The sequence below is a fragment of the Brachyhypopomus gauderio genome, chromosome 3 (assembly GCF_052324685.1).
Source record: "Brachyhypopomus gauderio isolate BG-103 chromosome 3, BGAUD_0.2, whole genome shotgun sequence".
In the NCBI taxonomy this organism is placed as follows: Eukaryota; Metazoa; Chordata; class Actinopteri; order Gymnotiformes; family Hypopomidae; genus Brachyhypopomus; species Brachyhypopomus gauderio.
The window spans coordinates 28,918,166-28,937,492 of record NC_135213.1 but is presented as its reverse complement, the minus strand read 5'-3'; the positions used below and the strand labels follow the sequence as shown (position 1 = coordinate 28,937,492).

General features: G+C 43.3%; 2 protein-coding genes and 1 long non-coding RNA gene across 5 annotated transcripts; 2 read left to right on the top strand and 1 right to left on the bottom strand.

Annotated features, from left to right (window-relative positions):
* Window positions 1-1,403: 1,403 nt before the first annotated feature.
* LOC143510994 (uncharacterized) lies at window positions 1,404-5,678 on the top strand. 2 transcript variants are annotated; one of them, XR_013130129.1, is made up of 4 exons: window positions 1,887-1,956; window positions 2,169-2,284; window positions 3,978-4,107; window positions 4,857-5,678. It is a non-coding gene; the product is annotated as an uncharacterized LOC143510994 (long non-coding RNA). The 2 variants fall into 2 exon arrangements; XR_013130128.1 differs by having other exon boundaries at window positions 1,404-2,284.
* Window positions 5,679-10,285: 4,607 nt separating this feature from the next.
* On the top strand, window positions 10,286-15,486 carry pelo (pelota mRNA surveillance and ribosome rescue factor). Of its 2 annotated transcripts, XM_077000953.1 has the most exons (13): window positions 10,286-10,487; window positions 10,792-10,884; window positions 10,996-11,146; window positions 11,941-12,031; window positions 12,253-12,416; window positions 12,679-12,739; window positions 12,913-13,074; window positions 13,634-13,680; window positions 13,822-13,895; window positions 14,087-14,158; window positions 14,306-14,380; window positions 14,516-14,547; window positions 14,646-15,486. In XM_077000953.1, the coding sequence occupies exons 1-13, from the start codon at window positions 10,447-10,449 to the stop codon at window positions 14,741-14,743; spliced, it is 1,161 nt and encodes a 386-aa protein (XP_076857068.1). In that variant the 5' UTR covers window positions 10,286-10,446; the 3' UTR covers window positions 14,744-15,486. The 2 variants fall into 2 exon arrangements, with proteins under 2 accessions (XP_076857068.1, XP_076857069.1); XM_077000954.1 differs by lacking the exon at window positions 12,913-13,074.
* Window positions 15,487-16,562: 1,076 nt separating this feature from the next.
* paqr4b (progestin and adipoQ receptor family member IVb) lies at window positions 16,563-19,266 on the bottom strand. Its single transcript, XM_076998619.1, has 3 exons — window positions 19,034-19,266; window positions 17,880-18,098; window positions 16,563-17,326 (listed from the first exon to the last, which is right to left on the bottom strand). Exons 1-3 carry the CDS (start codon window positions 19,197-19,199, stop codon window positions 16,890-16,892), a joined length of 822 nt encoding a protein of 273 aa, XP_076854734.1. The 5' UTR covers window positions 19,200-19,266; the 3' UTR covers window positions 16,563-16,889.
* Between the last annotated feature and the right edge of the window lie 61 nt (window positions 19,267-19,327).

Below are 19,327 nucleotides of genomic sequence, written 5' to 3'. Positions count from 1 at the left end.
ATCTTGTTTCGTCCTCCTCCTCCTCCTCTTCTTCTTTTAATAATAATAATTATCATCATCATCATAATCATTATAATTAATAGAAATTGTTGGATGACATGTGTTGACTTGTGTTATGGCACCATCTACTGTGTCTGGAGCTGCAGTTGTTTAACTGTTGGCTACAGAGCTGAAAAGTAACAACTTACTATAGGCTATACTGATTTAACAATGAATCACAATACGCTAGAGCTATACTGGTACTATAAAGCCACTTTATGCATATACAAGTACTTATGTCAGAGAGGTTTAATAAGCTACATCAATTGTTAAAAAGCATTTAAAAATGTCAGTTTTGGTGAGGCAGAAACCATTTAAGGATTACATTTCGGTGTTGGACATCAAATGAATTAGGAGATATATACACGCTGAATAGTATCTTTAGTATACATAGTATATGTATACACATAGTATACATAATATATGGAGGCTATGTACACAAACACAAAACTCAAAGCTGAGAAGCAGTGTATTCATATTATAGACATGCAACATTTGCAAGCAAAGTGCTTTTGTGTGTGTCTTATTGAAGTACACTGCATTTTCCACAGATTTACCACAGTCTGTACAGAGTTATGGAAAGTAACCTAATCTCTCAATCAGATGTAAATTTCCTGACAAGGGCTAGTCAAACATCAGCATGCATTTATATAAAACGTAGGCCATGTAGTGCTGTCAATTACAACAAGTGAAGTATATAACTGAGTTAATTTTGATTAAGGATGAAGTGTACAAGCAGGGTATCTGCACATTTTAAAATCTCAAATTCAATGACTTTTAAGACCTTTTTAATACCTCTCACAAGAAAAAATAATACTATTACCGGGGATGCAGGTGTGTTCCACATCGTTGACGGGGGGGGGGGGGGGGGGGGGGTGTGGCGAACGAGAATTGTTGAGGGGGGGTGTTGGCGAACGAAAATTGTTGACGTTGTTGAGGCTGTATACTCCAACGCTAGGAATCTAGCACTAGGACCCTGGAGCGGTTATTTTCTGCATTAGCGCTAGATTCGGCAAAGTTCACATCGCGCCAGAACAACTGAACAACACACACTTATAATAATTTAATGCCTCCCCTCGTAAAATTCCAGACATTTTAAGACATTTTTAGGCCTTGAATATGGAAAACTAAATTTAAGACATTTTAAGGACCCGCGGGTACCCTGACAAGTGTTGGCCTCTGAAGACGAGGGTCAGGAGTATGGAACGCCATTTGGCTCAAAACGTCTAGAATGACGTCCGTGTTAACACGTCAAATTTGGACGTCTTAAGACGTACAAAAATGCCGTGTTAAGACGTTACTTTTTGACGTCTTAAGACGTTTTAACGTCTTAACACGACAAAATGTATGGAACGCCATTTGGCTCAAAACGTCTAGAATGACGTCCGTGTTAACACGTCAAATTTGGACGTCTTAAGACGTACAAAAATGCCGTGTTAAGACGTTACTTTTTGACGTCTTAAGACGTTTTAACGTCTTAACACGACAAAATGTGCCGTGTTAACACGTAACTTTTGGACGTCTTAAGACGTTTAGATGTTTAGACTTCCATACTATTGGTGGCCGCCAATATACCCACCCCTTGTTGACGTAGGGCTTACGTTTTAGTCACATGGGCTCTACGTTGCGGTGACATGGCCTCTACGTTGTGGTTACATGGGCTTTACGTTGTGGTCACATGGGCCTTACGTGGGCTGGTTCTGGGGCTACGTATCTATCACGTGACTTAGATGAGGCGGTGAAGGTGTGTTTGGAATAGTCCATGTGGGTTTATTTGCGCAGGTAATTTGGTCGAGTAGAGAACGCGATGGCTTCCAGGAATTTTTAGAACGACTGCCGTAGAACATTTTTAGAATGTACACGAGTTTTATCGTCGGATGATCAGCAACTTGATAATGTACAACCTGTTATAACTAGGTATGCTATCAATTAGTACAGTGTACAAAAGTTATTTGATATACTCTGGTTTCTTCACATAAATGTAGTTGTGGCTTCGTGATATTTTAAAGTGAATTGTATTTCATTCTGAACCGAGTTCATCAACATATTTGTAGTAGAAAGTAGAGAACACGGGTCATGTTACGACAGTGAATTTATATCACGTTTTATGTGACTGAAACCGATTGGAGACTATGGCCTCGAGCATTCGCTGGGCCAGTGGCCGACTGGTTGAAGCCGAAGTGGCTGATAATGCTTGGACTCATCAGTGAATTAATTCAGGAAGCTAGCAATCAACAACAACATGGTAAGTTTGCTTGTCAAATAAAACAGCCGCTATGTAATTTTTGAGTCGATAGGATGTATAGATTTGAATGAATTTAAGTTTTAAAATGTTTAAGCCCCCCATTGAAATGAATGGAGGTTTCAAATTACAACTGCGAGTTACCGTGTGACTGGGTGTGCAGGCATGAAAAATTATCAAAACTCTCCTGGATAAACTGCTGTACAATCCTTACACCTTCACCTAGAAGCTCCATTTAAATTTTAAATGGGAGAGAAACTTGTCCTTTCTGGCACGCCGGGATATCTAATCATTTGATCGATTCGTTTTAGAGTTATGAGCATTTGTTTGGCACTAGGCACAGAAAACTGCTCCATTAGCTCCCATGTTAATTTCTCAAAATCCGAATTGTCATTTTGGGGTCAAACAATTACACCAAAATCATCACCAAGGGGTCCTCTCTCATACAATCTCTTCGGTTAAGTGATAAGTTAAATATGTCCCGAACTACGACCGTTTGTCAGGAGTGTGCAAATCACATTAAACAAGCCTTCTCCACTCACAGTAACAGAGATTAGTTAGTGTGAGGAATGTCTCTCCCCCTCCCCCCACACACGCACGTGCACACACGCACATCTCTCGCACACACTGTTGACAACTCTTCTCTTTTATTTTAACGTTAATACAAGCGAATTCACTCAACAGAAGTAAATTTCCTCTCTCATTCTCGCTCCTCGCGCACTCTTTCTCTCACACACACACACACACACACACAACTTAAAGAAACAGTAACCCAATAATATTACACTACATCTCTCTCTCATAGCCACTCCATATACACCACACAGACACACACATGCATACATCTCTCATAGCCACTCCATATACACCACACAGACACACACATGCATACATCTCTCATACCCACTACACATATACACCATACATACATACATCTCTCATACCCACTGCACATATACACCATACATACATACATCTCTCAAACCCACTGCACATACACACCACACACACATACATACATCTCTCATACCCACTACACATATACACCACACACACATACATACATCTCTCATACCCACTCCACATACACACATAAAGACCGGTCTCTCATACCCACTCCACATACACATAAACACTACAAAGACACACACCTTTAATTCCCACTCCACAAACACACACACGCACAGATATACACCACACACACATACATATCTCATACCCAGTCCACACACTAACACACACATACACCAAGCAGACATCTGCAACCCTTAATTTTAGCTTAGGGTTGAATTGTCAACAGTAACTAACTTAATAACGGGCACACCTTTTCAAGCCCTATAGTATTTCGTTCGGGAAATGCATTGTTCTAGTTAGCTTTGTAACAGTGTTGTGTTCAAATGCTCTCCAGCTGATTTCATAAATACGTTTATCATAGATAAAAATGTAGTGAAAATGTATAGAATGTGAAAAGGTTATTTAAGCTTATTAACTGATTGTGACACCCTTAGCAGTAACAACTGCAATTGAATGTTTGCAAAAATATTTCTGTATAAACTGTATAACCAACATATGAAATTCCAAAGCAAATCATTTTACTTGGGCTCATTGGTTTTTCTATTTCAAATCTGAAGTTGATTTGTTTTTTCCATTTTCTGTTATTTTTATTAATTCTATGCTACTTTCTCTTGGACTATAGCTTTTCCTGGTTTCACTGTACCACGAAGGGCAGGACACGTGGGGAGATCAGTGTGTCAAGTAACACAACAACAGTTGCAGATGTTATAATTTAACTGTGTATCAAGAAGCACAGTGAAATGACGGTTAAGGTATGTGTTGATGTGTCTTTTTTTTAGCACTTATATGAAACATTTGTGAATTGTTCTGTCTACAAATTGAATAATGAACACGAAATTTTGGAACTGCAAATCTAATTGCACACCAGTAGGATGTAGAATAACACATGATATATGTGAAGACAGTCACTGTCTTGAACTAACACTGATGCAGCATCACAAGGAAGCTAATATGCTCGCAGTAGAACACTGCTTAGCTCTGATCCATTAGCTAACAGAAACCTGTGCTAATTAGCTCTTATCTGGAGTAGAGTGCATGATGGAGCATGATCTGTGATTAAAAGTGGTGGCCCCCTCCATCCAAATTTTTGTGTATTTTGGACATTTAAATAGGAATTTCTAAGTGGAAACACATTAAATTTATATATCAAGTAAGGGGGTGGAGTAACTACTTCAAGATACGGTATAGTGCAGCTTGGATTGATTTAAATTATTTGCATAAAATCAGTTTTGAAAAAAACATACATGATTCGTGTATTAGTGTAGTCCTTTTGTATTCATATAACACAGCAGTTGAAAATTCTAATTTACTAGCCACATTTTTGGAATTGCACTTAAAATATGTGAATGAGTTCTGTTTGTTTTAGTATCTGATTTATGATTTGTTCACTGTAAAGCAGTTGACTGTATTGACTGTATTTTACTACTGTAGCACAGTATTAAAATATGTCTTTCCCTTATCGTAAAACTAATCCGCATTCTTATACACTTTGTGTTTCTAGACAGTACAATCTATCTTTCCGGGGCCGTTACACAGCTCTATCAGATGAAGCACTTGACAACCGTGTGCTGGAGATTGTCTCTGCCAATGACGAAATAGGACCTGAAGCTGTTGGGGCTCGGTTTGCTGGTGAAGGCGTCCTAGTCCAGAGACGACGTGTTCGTCAAAGTGTAATCAGGACTAATCCTAAAGGTGCTGCTCTCCGGACTATGTCCCACAGGCTTCACAGAAGAACATACCGAGTGGCAGGACCAAATTCACTGTGGCATATAGATGGAAACCATAAACTCATTAAGTAAGTAGCAATAGAAACTGTTTTACTTAAGTTGATTTATTTGCACCAACTGTGTCAATAGCCAATGTAAAGCTAACTCTTTGATTATGAAGTTGGTATTGTTAAGTTCAATCTTGTATAATCTTAGGGAATGACAACAATATAAATGTAAATGGGGAAATGTCCAAAGTCTGTGTCTAGATTAGTTCAGGTCAGGACTGTGTGTCTAGGAAGGAACAAAGAGTACATCTGTTGCAAAGAAAATGCAGTTTTTGCCTAAGACATTAGGAAATGGATGGGAACAGGGTTAATGGAACAAGATGGTATTAGAAATGGATGGGAACAACTCTAAATGTAACTGTTGAATCATAAATTCAACAGGTGTCAAGTCTTTAAAAGCAACAACTACTGAACTGCGTACCACTTATATCCATATAGTAACAGGTGGAGGCTCATTTGGGACCTAATCAGGTCAAACTGCAAGAATGGAATATTAAAAAAGTAGGGGCAGCAGTCACCCAACCTCCAATTCAAGGCTATAAAAGATGGTTGCTGTACTCTTTATAATAACTGTTATTTAATAATAATGACATTATATTAAGTGTGAATTCATTTGAATGCAGCAGTGATCCCCCCCCCCCCCCCCCCCCCCCTCACCACTATGAAAGCCCAACCATAGCATAGGGGCGTAGTCCTCGTTGTAGCTACATTCAAACTATTTGTGTGAATAGCTTTTAATTTAATGTGTTTTTTCTACTTCTGTCACTCCCTGATCTTTTTCCATATTTTTTAGGTGGAGAATTGTGATCCATGGAGGTATTGATGGACAGCAGACTTGTGGTGTTCCTTCATGCGTCGAACAACAACAGAAGTGACACTGTAATGGACCTGTTCATTGGAGTGGTCAGCCAGTATGGTGTCCCTTCAAGGGTCAGATGTGACCATGGAGGGGAAAACAATGGGATGTGTCTCTTTATGGATGTCTTCCGAGGCTCAAGCAGGGGAAGTGCTTTACAAGGGAGGAGCACTCATAACCAGCGCATTGAGAGACTGTGAGGCGATGTGTGGAGAGGTGTTACAAACGTCTACCATTTGTTGTTTGTATATCTGGAGAATGAAGGAAAATTGGAATCCAGTAATGAAATACACATCTGGGCTCTTCACTTTGTTTATCTCCCTCGGATAAACCGTGATCTCAGGTTGTTTGTTAGTCAGTGGAACCACCACAAGTTAAGAACTGCTCAACACATGTCACAGTATCAGATTTTTGTGCAAGGTTGTCTGTCACAACATTTGCAACATCACACTGGCATTCAAGGTGTGTTTGCAGATGAACAGATGCAGATGAACAGACAGTGCCAGGGGCTGGTCAGGAACCCGTTTGCAACAGTTGGATTGAGGGCAGCGGAGGGCCACGGGGCAGGGGCGGCCGCAGCGGAGGACCACGGGGCTAGAGTGCCTGCCTTTGACTGGCCTCAAACAATTGATGTCCCTGTTAATCAGTTTATACCTACTGAAGAACAATTGGGACACCTCAGGCAAAACATAAATCCTTTGGGGAGTGCAAGAGACAGTTTGGGAACTGATATTTTTGATACTGATACTTCCTCTCTTAAATATGATACATATGCCAGTTATACTGATCTCCCGCGAGACCTCTCTTTGTTCTATTTACCTATTGTGTTAATCTTGATTGCATCTATCATTGGTGTCTCTCTCCCCTCGATCAGTGACATCTATACCACATGCTGCATCCGCAAAGCCACCAGCATTGTGGAAGACCCAACCCACCCATCACACGGTCTCTTCACTCTGATGCCGTCCGGCAAAAGATACAGGAGCATCCAAGCCTCCACCTCCAGACTCTGTAATAGCTTCGTTCACCAGGCAATCAGGCTCCTCAACTCCCATACACGGAACTGACACACACCAACACTGATCTGTCCCCACACACGCACTGAAACCCCCCACCAGAAATATTTGCTGCTCTCCCACAGGACCTAATAACTACCTCAGAACCACTGTGTTCATGTATGTTCCATATGACACAGTACATCACTTCTCATACCACATTGCACTGCACCAGCACTTTACACCATGTCTCAATTGTCTCTGGCCTGTTGTATTTATTGTAATGTCTTGTGGTGAGATTGCACTATGCTGCACATTTTGCACATTGTTTTGTTACCCTGCCGCACTTTGTTGTCTGTTGTACTGTCGATTTGTGTTGCACCATGGTTCCGGAGGAACAAAATTTCATCACACTCTGAACCTGTGCTCAGATGTAATGACAATAAAAAGCCCCTTGACCTTGGTGCGCTCCTTTGACGTAACAACCACCCGGCTGGGGCTATCTTACAGTCTGCCATATGGGATTCTCCCCCGACAATGTATGTCTGTATGTAATAACACCTCAAGGGGTGTGGTTTTTTCTGTATGTAACCTATGTGTTGGTAGACTGTCAGATTGATAAATGGATAAAAAGCACATACAAATAAACTTCATTCTTGGAAATCCCCACTCCTGTTTCTTGAAGAAACCAACGATTCTTGCTAAACAGAAGACAATACCCATGGTTGTGATTAAACTGCTACTAGCTCACATCTTGATGAAGTATAACTTTTACCAAATATGTTCTAAACTGTTAATGGTGTAAGTTATTTCACGATACCAGGGTAGTGATACAGAACAAATTGATATTAAATCTATGATTGTCATGTTAATTCTTTGTATATGGCTATAGGAAGCTAATGTAAAAATATTGGTTGAGACAGTGAGGTCATACACACATACAACTTTGAATTAATGTCATTACACTAAGTTTTAGAATAAGCAAGCAGTCTCAGTCACTTGATGTTTATTACAAATGAACAAATAAACTACAGTTGAATACATAAACTTCAAAAGCATTCTGTAAATAAGAAATAAAACAAATTTTGGAATATCAGAACCATTAAAAAAATTCATGAATATTTCAGTTATTTGACAGCAGAAATATATCAGAAATTGAAAGTTTGGATAGTAATGATGGTGAAGATGTAGAGTGCATGTCTCTCAAGAGTAGATAAGTGTAGCTATCTGTTAAATACTGGTACTCCAACACTCCCATTGTTGTCCATAAAACAATGTATGAACATATAGCTACTTTTATTATTTATTCCAGGAGATGAGGAAGTACCAGTGATAGGACAAGACGTTGTTCTTGAGATACTACATGATGAGGAAGGATCAGGGCAGGAAAATTAGGAAGAGATTGTTTTATATTGTGAAGGTGATCCTTATGCTAGCCTGACAAAGAACAAACGTCCAGTGGCGTCTACTTGGGAAGATCCTATCACAAACATCACTGAACCATTAACTCCATATGCTTACTTCAAATGATATGTTCCACAAGAGATGTTTGAGCTGATGACCACCATGACAAATGTCTATGCTGAAAAAACTGCTGTGAGGGGCTACAAACATGCATCAGAATCAGAATCAGAATACTTTATTAATCCCAGGGGGAAATTGCTTTTGTTACAGTGCAACCATTTGCATATTATTTTAATAAAACACCTCTATAAAATATAAAAATATGTACAAAATAATAAAGAATAAACATCCTAATATTGAATTGAAAATAAAATGTAAAATAAGTAGGTATTGCACATAATATGTAATAAAATAAAATTAAATTAACAATAAAATAAAAAAAAAACTGAAAATAAACAGTAGTGTCCTGTATTGTGTCATGTATTGAGGGAGGAGTTATAGAGCTTCATGGCCACAGGTAGGAATGACCTCCTGTGACGCTCTGTGGTACATTTTGGTGTGATGAGACGAGCGGTGAATGTGCTCCTATGTCTCATCACTAGATTGTGTAGTAGATGGGAGACATTGTCCATAATGGCATGCAGTCTAGACAGCGTCCTTCTATCAGAGACTGCATCCAAAGAGTCCAGCTCCACACCCACTACATCACCGGCCCTGCGTATTAATTTATTGAATCTGTTGGCGTCCTCCCTCCTCAGTCTGCTACCCCAGCATGTGACGGCATAGAGGATAGCACTCGCCACCACAGACTCATAAAAGACTTTTAGCATGACCTGACAGATGTTAAAGGACCTCAGGTGCCTCAAAAAGTACAGACGACTTTGTCCCTTTTTGTAAAGGGCGTCAGTGTTCTTAGCCCAGTCCAGTTTATTATCGATGTGGACCCCTAGATATGTATATTCCTCAACAGTGTCTACACTGACCCCATTGATGGACACAGGGGTCACTGGTGCCTTGTTCCTCCTTAGATCCACCACTAGTTCTTTTGTCTTTATCACATTGAGCTGTAGATGGTTCAGCTCACACCATGTGACAAAGTCCTTCACCGTTGTCCTGTACTCATCCTCTTCACCCCTGCTGATACAACCAACTATTGCAGAGTCATCAGAAAACTTCTGAAGATGGCAGTGCATCAGTGCATGAAATAGAAGCCCTTGTAGGCTTGCACATTGCAATGGGAGTTCTGAGGTTTGGGGGGGGGGGGGGCGCGGGGGGCGCGAACGTAACACTCGTCTGAAAATAAATTCTCCGGTTTAAAATATAGTCTCCCGTTAAAATTTTTTTGGCATTTGGGTCCGTATCCAGTTAATCAGGAATGTGATTGGGTCCGGACAGGACGGCGTTCGGGTCCGGATCCGGACCGCGGTCCGCCATTTGGTGATACCTGGTCTACAAGTTCAACACCTGTTTTAGGAGGCGAGAGCAGGAACATCCCGAGACTATGCGGCGTGTATTAATAGGACACTGCATCTTGCTGTTTAGATCGGTGCAGCAACGTCGACCTCATAACCTTTGCCCTGTGGACTAAATTAAATATTAGGGGAGTTTTACGATTACAACAATTAACAACTAATGTTATGTTGAATTTATGCTGTGCAGTTTGATTTGCGCGCCACTCTAATCCATTGAAACGTAGTTCAAAGAAATTGCCCTAAATATTTATTCTGAGTGGCGTAATGTGAATTATAATAGATACATCCTAAAACCTGATTAACCCTGTTTTGGGGTTGGGCGACGTGGCGGCGTGACCACGTGTCACGTCGCCAAAGAGCTGTATGACGTTTTCATAAGCTATATCAGCGTGTTTCTATGGTGATGTCAGCTCGCCTTGTTCTCGCGAGATTCGCGCGCACGCGGTTACCTTTCAGCCATGACTCGATTCATTCTGGAGAATGACTGCGATTTGTCCACTAAAACGTTTGACAAATAACAAATTAACGGATTAGCGCACACAAATGGTACTACATATGTTGTTCTAGGGTAATAGGACAACTGGGTGACCATGAAGTTGCTTCATAAAGACATCGAGAAGGATAATGCCGGGTAAGCCTGGGAACGTTTGAGCTGTGCTACTAGCTAGCCGGCTAGCTTGGCTAACCGTGGCCCTGTGAGCGCGCGCGGCCCCACAGCCGCTCCACCTCAACACTTTAACGCCCAAAACTATATCGGCTGTTGTCATTTGTGTGAATGCTCGTTTGCTTATTTCGTCGTTATAAAATATTAAGTCACATATTTTTACTGTACTCTGTGATTGTAGTTGGTACATAACAATACTGTGGTATGTAAGTTGTGGCTGTGCAGATGTATGGAACTCTTTCAGGGTACTGAGGGGTGTTTTGTCCCTTAGCCAGGTGACCCTGATGCCTGAGGAGGCAGAGGATATGTGGCACACCTACAACCTAGTACAGGTGGGCGACAGCCTCCGCGCCTCCACCATCAGGTAACTAACACACACACACACACACACACACACACACACACACACACACACTGTTCTGTAACCTAACATACGAGCAAGCAAGTGACATCCTCACGTGCTCACCCGTGCCAGGAAGGTCCAGACCGAGTCGTCCACGGGCAGTGTGGGAAGCTCACGTGTGCGCACCACGCTGACTGTGAGTGTTGAGGCCATCGACTTCGACTCTCAGGCCTGTCAGCTACGAGTGAAGGGCACCAACATCGAGGAGAACCAGTACGTTAAGGTACGTGACCAGTATGTTAAGATTCTTGCATGACTAGACTCCTCCCTCTAAGGCAGGGGTGCTCATTACGTCGATCGCGATCGACCGGTCGATCGCGAAGGACGTGTCGGTCGATCGCGAAGGAATGTGCGTAGATCGCGTCACATAAAATAGTAGTAGATGAATCGCACATCTGCACTGACGGTTGTATTTTGATTGACATTCACGGTAGCCAATCTGCAATCCACTCAACAAATAACGTTCGCCACCCCCCACCCCCCCGCTCAACAAATTACGTTCGCCACCCCCCCCCCCCCCCCCCCCCCCCCGCTCAACAAATTACGTTCGCCGCCACCCCGGTAGATCTTTCTGACTTGGTCATCTTATAAGTAGCTCGCAAGCTGAAAACTGGGCACCCCTGCTCTAAGGCTTGGTGGGGAGGATGAAGTTTATGGCTCTTTGGGAAATGTGTTACTGATTAAGGGTATGAACTCCTGGACTAACCCTGAAGTTGGGGAGGGGGTTGGCTGTGTGTTTTGTTTGTTAACACTCTAGTCGGGGAAGTGGTTTGCTGTGTGTTAACTCTACAGTTAGGGAGGGGGTTTGCTCTGTGTGTGTGTTAACTCTACAGTTAGGGAGGGGGTTTGCTCTGTGTGTGTGTTAACTCTACAGTTAGGGAGGGGGTTTGCTCTGTGTGTGTGTTAACTCTACAGTTAGGGAGGGGGTTTGCTCTGTGTGTGTGTTAACTCTACAGTTTGGGGGTGGGGGTAGTGGCTGTGTGTGTTAACCATACAGCATTACGTATCCTCTATCAGATGGGCGCCTATCACACCATTGAGCTGGAGCTCAACAGGAAGTTCACTCTTGCCAAAAAAGTCTGGGACAGTGTGGTGCTGGACCGAATAGGTATGGACATTCTGTGTTCATGACTTGAAAATGAGGTTCTATAGTTAAGGGTTTTATAGGTTTTCCATAGTTAGGAGGCTTTATATTTACTTCAGTGTATATAATACCTTAATGGTTATTGTTATTAATAGTGTTAGTTTCATGGCCTTAGAAAGCTATATTTCCAAACGATAGTAAGTTGGAACCATAAGTTTGACCTCTGACCTGTCCATGACCCATAGATCAGGCCTGTGACCCCGCCCAGAAAGCAGATGTGGCTGCCGTGGTGATGCAGGAGGGCCTAGCCAACCTCGTCTTGGTGACTCCGGCCATGACCTTGCTGCGAGCGAAAGTAGAGGTCACCATTCCACGCAAGAGGAGAGGCAGCTGCACCCAGCATGAGAAGGTGACCCTGCCTGACCTCTCACCTGTACAGATTGGTGGTAGCAGCCCTGCCCATGTTGGAGACTATTGGCGAATGAAGAGCATTCTAACCTAGAAGAAGCTGGCAGACGTTTTAGTCTCTGTAGTGAAGCCTGCACAAATGTTCACTTTCATCATTTGTGTGACCTTTTCCAGCTCGTGTTTTTGTGCAGTAACTGGTGATCACGATAAGAGACGAAACTGTTGTGCACAGCCAGTAAAGGAGCGGTGTGTTTCTCCGCCAGGCGCTGGAGCGGTTCTACGAGGCCGTCATGCAGGGCATTCTGCGCCACTTCAACTTCGATGGTGAGGGTCTCCATTCTCACACACACACACACATTCGTCTTTCTCCTCTGGTTAGCAAACAGGTCCCCATATTTTTCTGCTCTCTACCCTGTCCCCCCCCCTCCCTCCAATCCCTCCCCCTCTCCCTCCTCCCCTCTCTCATCCCTCCTCCTATCCCTCCCTTTCTGTCACAGTGGTGAAGTGTGTACTGGTGGCCAGTCCAGGCTTCGTGAAGGACCAGTTCATCACTTACCTCTTTAAAGAGGCTGTGAGACAGGACTGCAAGGTGCTGCTGGAGAACAGGCCCAAATTCATGCTGGTTCACTCCTCTTCAGGCCACAAGTACTCGCTCAAAGGTGTGGTGGAGAGAGACCTCTCTCTCACCGTGTCTCACTCTCACTGCATCGCTCTCACCCTGTCACACTCACAATGTCGGTCTCACAACCGCTCACCCTGTTACACGCTCACCCTGTCACACGCTCACCCTGTCACACGCTCACCGTGTCACACGCTCACCCTGTCACACGCTCACCGTGTCACACGCTCACCGTGTCACACGCTCACCCTGTCACACGCTCACCCTGTCACACGCTCACCCTGTCACACGCTCACCCTGTCACACGCTCACCCTGTCACACGCTCACCCTGTCACACGCTCACCCTGTCACACGCTCACCATGTCACACGCTCACCGTGTCTCACCTTCTCTTTTCATCTTTGTTGTACCTAAATCTAAATTAAAAATGTAACTCAGTAAAATGCTTCTTCTACTGCATATGTAGGGCCTTATTTCATTATATAGTGTGTGTGTGTGTATATATAGTGATATATAGTGTGTATATATAGTATTGTATAGTAACAAAGCAACCAAGCCTGTTTAATTTAAGTTTTAAGCACTGGATATTTTCTCCACAGAGGTCCTGTCTGATCCAGCAGTTACCAGTCGTCTGTCTGACACAAAGGTGGCACAGCTGAACCTACACAACAAAACTGCTCTTATTAACACATTTACCTATAACTTATATGTACAGGATACTCAATACTCAACCTAGAGCAACGCTGGTAAGCCCAGGACTGAAAGGTGTGTGTCTGTGTTTCTGCAGGCTGCCAGTGAGGTCAAGGCCTTAGAAGACTTCTATAAGATTCTACAGCATGAGCCTGACAAGGCCTTCTATGGGTACGCCTGGACTTTTATTATTTAATTATAACTGTTCAAATTATGGGTAAGATGGAACTTTTATTATTAGTGTTGCTTCCTGCCTTCAGTGGTCCAGGAGAACAGGCTAGAGTGTGTGCCTTTGGGATGTTGGCTAGTTGTGTACTTCAGTAGGTACAGCTGCTGACTGGCTGGATGTTTGTCTGTTCCAGATTGTCGCATGTGGAAAGAGCGAGTGAGGCCTTAGCCATCGACGTCCTCCTGATCAGCGACAAACTGTTCAGGTGAGTGCTGGTTACCGTGACGTCCGGTGTCATGCATTTAACCTTCACTCGTAACCAGTCAGTTTGGGTTGGACAAAATATCTGTGGAAAAATGGCTCTTAAACAAAAATTTATTGATGGGAATTGTCCTTGTTTTTTGCGTGTTAGACATCAAGACATAGCGACCCGAAGCCGTTATGTCCGCCTGGTGGACAGCGTGCGGGACAATGGCGGGACAGTCAGGTAGAACTCCAGGATGCAGAATACAAAATGAGTTTTGATACTAGGCTGATGCACTGAGTACTTGTCATTTTGCTCCAGTGTGGTTATGGTGTGGTGATAGTGTGGTTATTCTTGTCTTTCTTGCTTATGTTGAAGGATATTCTCGAGCTTGCACGTGTCTGGAGAACGTAAGTATCTATTCAGACATGTATATCTAACCCAGACATGTATAATTCTCTCCATCTCACTCTCCGTTTCACTCCTTCTACCCCATCTCACCTGACAGAGCTGACTCAGCTGAGTGGGGTGGCAGCCATCTTAAGATTCCCCATTGCTGATCCCTCTGATGTAGAGGATGAGGACAGTAGCTCTGACGAAGCCTGACCTCAGGACTCTGTCCCGCTCGACGAAGCCTGACCTCAGGACTCTGTCCCGCTCTCATCTCACAAGCGGTGACCACACGGAGAGCAACTGACCACCGCATGAAACATCATCAGGACCTCACTAAAGGGTCTATACGCAACTCAATTCCTATTACAACTCCAAGTAACGTGCCTTTTACATGCCCATGGTGGTTAAAATAGCAGCAAGGGTCTTAAACATCACTTCCCCACGTACCAAACCACAGTAGTGAAGCCCCACTGAAGACACCATGGCTGGAGTGATGCGTAGATGCAGTTGTAGCAGGGTGGTTCAGCCCCTGGGGAGGTACCAGATGACCAGATCTCTGTGTGTTACACTCACACATCTACTTCATGAATCACCCAAGTGTTGTAACCCACCACGCCATGCTGCCATCGACTGGGGGAGGGGCTTTGGTCTGTGGGGAGAGGCTATGTAACACACAAAATGAACAAGGAACAACAAAAAAAACAAAGGTTTTCAGCATTTTGCCCTGTGACCATGTATCAGGGCAGAAAAAATGTATTACTGTTTAGCTTAACAAGTTAGTCTCAACATGTTTGGATCCTTAATGTGTTAATGAGAGGGCTATGAATCGTGGGTAACAAAAACCAAATGTGGACTTTGAAAAAGTGTAATTATATTCACCACATGAATTTTTTTGTAGCACTTTTCATTTTGAATGTATATAATTCGTTACTTTGAATAAATTGGCTGCAGAATTATGTTGTGTTAATAATAGACGTTTGTGTGTTGTATAGGAATATTAACATCGTGTGAGTGTGGTGTAGTACTTGTCATATAACACAAAGATGAAAGGTTTTTGTTTATTGTACGGTCAGTAAGTTAGAGTCCGTGTGAATTTCAGATCCACAGTGTTGAGCCTGACGCTTTGTGGGCTGACGTCTGTGTGACCGATTTCGTGCCCATGTCAGTCAGCCAATGGGAACGTCTGCAGTTCTGAGTCCCGTTTTCAGTGCGGTACTGACGCTGGAGAAAGGCCTTTAATAGCAGGAAGCAACCATGCTTCTGTCACACAGTATATCCAAGATGTGTACAGCTTGTCAGAACATTAACAAATTCCACAAGAACCGTCACTGAAGGAAACTAAAACCCTGACTAGATTTTATGTAGATCAAGTGTAATATAACAACAAAAGGTCCACTACAGGTTAGCTACAGTTCACTGCTGGACTGGGCTTAAAGATTTTCAGATAATATAACACTAAGCACATTGTTCTAAACAGCGGCAAGTAAAAATATTAGCAAGAGTGATATTGTTGCAAACTACATTGGTCATTAAAAAGCTATAGGTGTTAAGAGCGTGTGTGTTTCACTATTAGATACTGTTGAATATAGTAGCACAATAAGACAGTTCAGATTCTTGCAGTGATGTCTGAAACAGAAGAATGTTTGGAAAATGCAGCCTGAGTAAGATGTATTTTTGTTTTCTATAGAAGGGCAAATAAAAGTTCTTCTGCACTTTAGTCCACACGCATGGCTGTTTAAACAACTGCTGTCAACATGGACAGGTTACCCTCTTGAGTATTGTGGTATTTTAAATTCTGTTTAAAGCAAGTCCTTAAAAAAACCTCTGTCGCTGATGGTGCAGACAGTAATTTGCCTTAAATACAAATACTAATAGAAACCAGACAGTAATTTGCCTTAAATACAAATACTAATGCCAAGCACCCAGGGAGTGCAATGTAAAGTTGTATTCTAGAGCTGTGTAGTACTGTAGTACTTTAGTACAGACCCATTCCAAAAAAATTGAATATCATGGAAAAGTTAAAAAAGTAATTTTTATTTGTTTTTTTTTTTTGCATAATTTGGGCTTCCTGCTCATAAAATCCACAAAAACAGGAATTCCAAAAATTAATGAAATTCAAATTTTCAGGATTGGGTCTGTATTGTAGTACTGTAGAGCTGTGAGTAGCATCGTGAGGTGCTTCTATTGCTTCTACTGCAGCAGCATAAGCTATCAGATGGCGTCCCCGGTTCATCAGTCAAACGCTGGGCCCAAGACTGCACATTGAGGTCAGAATGGTGTTGTCTCCGCCATGGCTCTGTGGGTTGATGTTTGTCCTAAAACATGACCACACTCGAGCTGTCCTGGCGAGGCAGTTTCTTTACTCCGTTGGACACTGGAAGCCCCTCAGCCAGACCAGGTCCTCCAGCGTCCCCCAGTGCAGGTACAGGATGGACATGACCACAATCACGTGCATGATCTGGTGACTGTTTAGCCAGTAGTCGAAGCGGCCGGGCCCGAAGCGTTCGGGGACACGGGAGACGTTGACGAGTCCCCCCAGCACCGCCAGCGACTCCATGGTCACGTAGAGGCTCAGTGAGCTGGGACTTCCTGTCCCGCGGCCAATCCAGCGCAGCAGGAAGAGGAAGAAGCGGAAAAGGGCCGGCAAGGCGAAGGACAGCAGACGGTGGACACTGCTGCGGGCCGTCAAGGCGCTGCGCACTCCCAGGCAGGAGAGCAGCAGGTAGGCTACCATGGCAACCCGTCGCCGTGGTGGCGGCTGGCACAGCAGTGTGATGTGCACTATCGGCAGAGCACCTGTGGAGAGAGATGTGGATGCAAAGTGGTGTGAATGAGGGTTGCCTGCACAACCCACAGGAAACAGAACTGATGGATTATGCTGTTGTCTCTGCTAAAGATGAACTGAGTGACATAGCTCGTTAGTGAGCGTGGCATTATGGGGAACAACCTGGCAGAAACACTCACTTACGGCTGTTCAAACGACCGTAAAAGACCATTTATGAATTCCGAGATGTGTTCTGGGCTCCTGTATCTCATGTTTGAGTTGATTAATGTTTGGAGCTCATTCTGCATGATCATACATATCGTATGTTTATATCTCGTGGTCTATAACATGTTAAATTTGCCATCCTACCCTCTGCCCACATACATCTAACGTAACGCCTCATACAGTTATGCAAGGCCTTAACTAGCTGAATATTAGTGTGAGGTGGACCAATTTGGATTTGGATACCAATTTGGATTGGTAAACTCCCCTCCAGGACTGGAGTTGGCCCAATCAGTTTCAGTGTGCTTTGTGATCGTTAGTGTTTTACTAGTAATTTTCAAGTTATTTTCACATAAGCCTTACCAAGCGTGTTGACGAGCCAGACACCAAACACGTCTAAAGAGAGCAGAACGTCGTAGATGCGCACGCCCCCCTCGTGGTTCATGAATACGTGGTAGAGGAGGGAGCCGGCGGTGGGCGAGAGGCAGGCCAGATAGTGCACCACACACATCCACCACGCATCCACCTCCGCCCAAGGCAGACACAGGGGCAGCAGCACCAGGAAACACACAAACGGGACGCCTACCAGAGAGGGGCATTTATGAGACATAAAAGAGAACAAGACAACCAGTGAGAACGGGGGAGAAATGGTTGAGATGTTGGCGCAGTTAAATTGCCCAAAGGTTAGAATGACATGTGACGGTGAGGATTTCTTTCAGCACACAGAAGGGTGACGTCACCTCCAATGCCTTTAAGCAGACATAGAGTGTCAAGAGTAACAAACTCGTATTTACTGTACTGTAAACTATCAGGCACAAATAGGTCATCTTGCCACTTGCTGATGTCACATCCCATGCAGGACATGACCCGCGCCGCAGCGTGGAAGCCTAATGTTCTTAATAGCGATAATGTTCTTAAGGATAAGGCTAGAGCCCACGTGCGCCACCGGCACGCGTGAGATTCGGCAGCATTCTAAATTCTAATGATAAATGTAATGGTTGTTCTGGTTAAAATATGCAGGTACTTTATAATAAGAATCTCATTTGAAGCTCGTTTTGCTCATTTTCATAATTCGTGTTATTTATACATTCTTGTAGATTAGGACGTCGACTGTAGAATATCTAAGGCTATTAATATAATAAATAAATATGGAGTGTTTTTCAAATATGCATGTGTCTACACTGTTTTGGTGCATTTTTAGAGCACTTCAAGAATAAGGCTCCCTTACACGGATTACCGCTAGCTAATCCAGCAAAGTGTCATTTAAAACACACCAGCGGAATGTATGCGTACATTCTTTAAGACCAACTTCTCTAAACAACTCAAGAAGGTTAAAACGTTATTAGGGTCTCGCTCTGTAAATGTGCTGCTAGCTTCAAGCCCCAAGCAACCTCGTAGCTGATGCGTAAATCTGGCATTTACGCGATAGGAGCAGTACGCTGCTAGTTGAAGGGCCACGTGCACAAATTAAGTTATTGAGAAGAAACGTACAGAACACACCGCATGTCTGCGCTCACCGTGAGTGTAGATATTCCCAAACTCGTTGTGCATGTAAAACAAACTTCGTAGACATCCCATGTACGTGGAAACCGGTCGGTATCCAGTCCAAACGTACTTGTTGAACTGAAGATGCGGCGGTGAACTTTTGAAATCTAAAAGTTTAGGCTTATTATACACTGCCATTATTGATCTAGTTATATCTGCATGAGCGGGACTGGTTACGTGCTGACCTTGACTAAGACGTAATGGACCCTAGATTACCATCGCCTTGCTCCAGCAGAATGCCACCTGTCGCGTGCTGAGCGCAGGTT